Source organism: Helobdella robusta (assembly GCF_000326865.2).
Source record: "Helobdella robusta unplaced genomic scaffold HELROscaffold_34, whole genome shotgun sequence".
Taxonomy (NCBI): Eukaryota; Metazoa; Annelida; class Clitellata; order Rhynchobdellida; family Glossiphoniidae; genus Helobdella; species Helobdella robusta.
This window is the reverse complement of record NW_008704659.1, coordinates 1,987,521-1,992,372: the sequence shown is the minus strand read 5'-3', so window position 1 is coordinate 1,992,372 and position 4,852 is coordinate 1,987,521. Positions and strand designations below refer to the sequence as shown.

The window sequence follows — 4,852 nt, the reverse complement described above, 5'->3', positions numbered from 1 at the left end:
TTGTATTGTAAACAAGTCTTAAAAATTTATTTAACCATCATCCTTCTCATTTGAGTGTCGAACGTGGTTTTATTTCTAAAATTTAGTTAATTTCGAATATTATTTAACAGAAAGTTTTAAAATATATTGAAACTTTTGCGATTTTTTGCCAAATTTTTAGTCACAAAATGTTTGATGAATGGATTTTGTTTTGATTTTTAAATCATTTTCAAATTCAGTTCATTCATTTCATACACTTTTCATTTTTGTTTGATTTGAATTTACGTTGCTTAATTTTAAAAATGTTCAATAAAAAGAAGACAGATGAGGAGTTTAAAAAAAGATTTCAAAAACAGATGTACTTGGTTAGTTTTAGTTTAGAGACTTTTAGTAAAACTTTTACTGTAAAAGGAAGTTAGGTTAATTAAGGAAGTTACTAGTAACCAAGAGTGTGTGGATTTGTATGTACAATGTGTGTATGTGCCTGTGCTGTTTGTGTGTGAAGTCCTGTAATTAATGTTTTAAACATTCTACAATCTATCTCAAAAACTTTTATATTTAAAAAAACTTTACAAACTATAATAATATACTATAATAATATACTATACACACTATTGACCATAATAATAATAATAGAAAGATTATTATATGATATGTTATTACTGTTGTTTGTGCGTGTGTGCGTGTGTGTTATACAATTTGTATATTAAAAATTAAATGTAGTACATTCATTAGTTATCATAATAAAATATAATTTTATTTGTTCATAATTTTTTCTACAGGCTAAAGAATCCCCTGAGCCAATATATGATTTATCATCTTGCAACTTATCAGAAGTTAGTCAAATTTTTATTATTATTATTTTTATTATTACTATATTTACTTTTGAATATAATAATAATAATATTATAAATTATTATTATAGCTTCTTTTAAATATAATAATAATATTAATAATATTTTTTTAGGTAATTTTATTAAATTTTATTGCAAATTAGGCATAATAAGGAATTAATGTAATAATAATAATAACAACATTTATAAAATTAATGTTGTAATTATTTTAATATGGATATATATTTTTTTATTTCTTTCTAGATTCCAACAGGTGTAACCCCCTTATGTAAAGTCCTCCAAAAAGAGGTTAAAATTTTTTATTCATATTTATTTGTTATTTTAATTATTTATTTATTATTATTATTAGTGATAGTAGTAGTAGAAGTGGTGGTAGTAGTAGTAGCAGAAGTGGTAGTAGTTGTTGTTATTATTATATCTTTATTATTATTTATTTTGTTGTAATATTTTTAATTTATTTATTTAGTTACATAAATTGAATTGAAATTTAATTAAAAATCAATTTTCTCACGCACTGCAGTCGCTTTTCCTCCAATGTAACAATATAAAATTATTGAAAGCTGTCGATTTGAAAGATCTTTATCTATTAAAGGTTTTTTCTGGTTTCTCTAGTACTTTTTTCAAAAAATTATCTTAAAATATCATTACTAATTCATTCATTTACTCTTTTTTTCATTCATTTATCACATTCATTCAGTCTTTCTTTCATTCATTCTTTTTCGTTCATTTTTATTTTTACTCTCAAAATTAAATAGGTATTAGATCTACATTCAAATGCACTGAAGACAATCCCACACGAGATAGCGTGGTTGAAAAACCTTAAGGTGCTCAATTTGGAAGACAACAAAATTTCTTTGCTCCCTTCCACGTTTGATCAACTAATCTCGTTGCAGTTTCTCAATTTGAAGAGTTAGTTCTTTGGGAAAAAAAATTTTGTTTAATCATAATTTTTTTAAAAATAAAATCAAATATTTATTTATATGATAAATAAAATAATCAATGTCATATTTAAAAAATAATTTAGAAATTTTGAATTCTCAAAATTAGAAAATGCATTTTCAACCTTTCCACCACTTCTAACCAAACTACCATCGCTGTTATCCCTGGATGTGTCGATGAATAGGATCACCACACTGCCTAAAGAGGTGTCTTTTTTGAGGAAACTCACGGAACTCGTCCTCGATGTCAATCACATGGCCTACCCTGATAAAAGTACGAGCTATGACAGTTCAAAATAAATTTGTTTTACTGAATGTTTTGTTGAATCTGTGTGTGTGCGTATGTGTGTGTGTATGTGTGTAGATACATAAAATTGAAAATTTAATTAAATTTTTTGAGTTCTTATAAATTTGAAAAAATGCAGGCATATGTAGTGAGGGCCTCCCATCTATCATGAAATTTCTCTGCAAAGGTTGGTTGCCACTTTTTACTATAAACTCTTGTAAAAAAAATACAATACGATACAAAATTATACAAAAAACACCACAAAGTTTTGTAAAAAAAATACAATAAACTACAAAATTATACAAAAAACACCACAAACTCTTGTAAAAAAAAATACAATACAATACAAAATTATACAAAAAACACCACAAACTCTTGTAAGAAAAACAGAAAAAATAGTAAAATAAATTTCTTTTTGGGGCCCCTATAGAATGCAACCTACAATACGTCCCACCCGAGGTGGACGCGGCACCATCGTCGTCATCGCCGTCATCGTTGATATTATCGTCCATTCCTCACGTCATGACGATCTCCTTGCCAACTTCACCGATGTCAGCCTCCTACAATAGCACTAATTTCATCTTCAATGCCTTCTCACACAGTGACTCTGCCCTCAATGTTAACTTTATTCTTTTGTTATTATAATTATTATTATTGTTGTTGTTGTTGTTGTTGTTGTTGTTATTGTTATAACTACAGTTAACGTTGCAAGAGTACGAGAATGCGAAGGAGTTGAAGCGGCAAGAAAGAGTGGCCCTGGAGAAGAGACTGGATGACGACTACAGACAGCAGGCAGTCCTCACTGCCCAAGCCTCCGCCAACAAGAAACAACTACTCAACTATCTCAACGAGGTCGAAGTTGTTGTTGTTGTTGTTGTTATCATTATTATTATTGTTGTTGCTGTTGTTGTTGTTGTTCTCACCGCCCAAGCAGCCTCTGCCAGCAAAAAAAATTTCCAAACGATCTTAACAAGGACGGGGTTGTTGCTGTTGTTATTATTATTATTATTGTTATTATTATTATTATTATTATTATTATTATAACACACACGCACGCACGCACACACATACACAGGAAAACACGAGATACAATGAGGATATGCAGAATGTGCACGTGAGGAAGCACCTAGAGCGTAGCAAACTTATTGAATCTCTGAGGACAGGTTATTATTTTGTTATTATTGTTGTTATTAATAACAATAATATTATTATTATTATTATTATATTTTTTATAATTTAAAAGTGGAGGAGAATACGTTAAATCTGGTGAAAAAGTTCATCGAGACGAATGAAAGCTCTCGACGAACTGAGGAATTACTCGATCTTATGGAGAAAGAAAAGTGAACTTATATTTAATTGTGTTTAATTAGTTGGTTGAGTGATTGATTTGATTGGTTACTTGACGGCTAGTTAGTAAAGTGATTGACTGATTGAAGGGTTCGTTGGTTGGCTGGTTAATTGATTAGTTTCATGTTTTATAAATAATGAATGAATGAACGATTGATTGATTAATTGGATGGTTGTTTGGTTGATTGATCGATTGATTGATTGATTGACTGATTGATTGATCGATTGATTGGTTGAAAAATTTCTTACAATAGGTTGGAAAAAGAACAATGGTACATAGTAAGACAAGAGGAGTTGAACAATCTAAGGAAAAAGGACATTGCTGGTCTGTTCGTTCATTCATTCATTCATTCATTCATTCATTCATCCATCCATTACTTTGTAGTTCTTTTATTCATTCATTCATTCATCCATTCCTTTGTAGTTCGTTCATTCATTCATCTTCAATCATAATCATTTTTTATAATTTTCTAAAAAATTTACATAAACTAAAGAATAATACAATTTAATTATTTAAAAAGTAATATTTTCTATTTTAATTAACAGTTTAATTTATTGATTGATTGATTGATTGATTGACCAATTGATTGACCAATTGATTAACCGATGTATTTAGAATCTTTCGACAAAATGTTGGATCACTCTGACATCTTGGGCCTCATGATTAAAAGGTACATGGAAGAAAGAAAGGTTGACATTGAAAAATCTCTCAATGAGTTAGTTGGTTGGTTGATTGGTTGGTTGTTCGGTTGGCTGGTTGGTTGATTGGTTGGTTGATTGGTTGGCTGGTTGGTCGTTAAAAAAATGTACTTCCCGCTCATTGGATGATGCTTAGCTTGCTGAAGGTCAATCAAAATCGTCATCATTACCACCGACTTGACAATCATGATGACCATCCTCATTTTCATCGTCATCATCGCCATCATCATAGATGGAATGAGTATTCGGAACAAGTGGAGTTGGCATTGAAGTCGAAGCAGGAGCAGAAACTACTCTTCCTCGATAAATTGCTCAAAGAAGTCAGACTCATTCACTCATTCATTTACTTTTTCATTCATTTACTCATTCATTTATTCATTCATTCACTCATTCATTCATTCATTCATTCAACCATCCATTGAATAATTTTTTCTTAGTTATCTTTCAAATTCATTTTCATCTTCCTGCACTCAGAACCCTCCCCTTTTTGTCATATTCTCTCTCATTCTCTCTCAATATTTCTCACTAGCTCTCTCTCTCTCTTCTTCTCTCTATTACTTTCTTTCTCTCTCTTAAAGGAACAGACGCAGAGAGACGCGTACGAGATGTTGCAGGTTGAGAGGGACGTCTGCCACAACCGCATCCTAACCCAGATCCACCTAGTTCAACTCCAGCTGTCCGAACTGACACTCCTCGAACTGCAGAAGAGATCTTAAAAGTTGACGAACAATTGTACGATGAGGATGATA

The 4,852-nt window shown here is 30.3% G+C and overlaps 1 protein-coding gene across 1 annotated transcript in view; it reads left to right on the top strand.

The window, feature by feature from the left end:
- Window positions 1-281: 281 nt before the first annotated feature.
- Window positions 282-4,852, top strand: part of HELRODRAFT_192587 (hypothetical protein) — a gene marked incomplete at its 5' end in the record, with an annotated part of 10,156 nt that continues 5,585 nt past the window's right edge. The window contains 12 exons of the mRNA XM_009023112.1: window positions 282-344; window positions 762-815; window positions 1,354-1,425; window positions 1,589-1,742; window positions 1,881-2,045; window positions 2,197-2,244; window positions 2,488-2,675; window positions 2,757-2,915; window positions 3,133-3,220; window positions 4,021-4,120; window positions 4,336-4,423; window positions 4,682-4,765. Of these exons, the coding sequence (XP_009021360.1) occupies window positions 282-344; window positions 762-815; window positions 1,354-1,425; window positions 1,589-1,742; window positions 1,881-2,045; window positions 2,197-2,244; window positions 2,488-2,675; window positions 2,757-2,915; window positions 3,133-3,220; window positions 4,021-4,120; window positions 4,336-4,423; window positions 4,682-4,765 (1,263 nt within the window). The remainder of the gene's footprint in view (window positions 345-761; window positions 816-1,353; window positions 1,426-1,588; window positions 1,743-1,880; window positions 2,046-2,196; window positions 2,245-2,487; window positions 2,676-2,756; window positions 2,916-3,132; window positions 3,221-4,020; window positions 4,121-4,335; window positions 4,424-4,681; window positions 4,766-4,852) is intronic.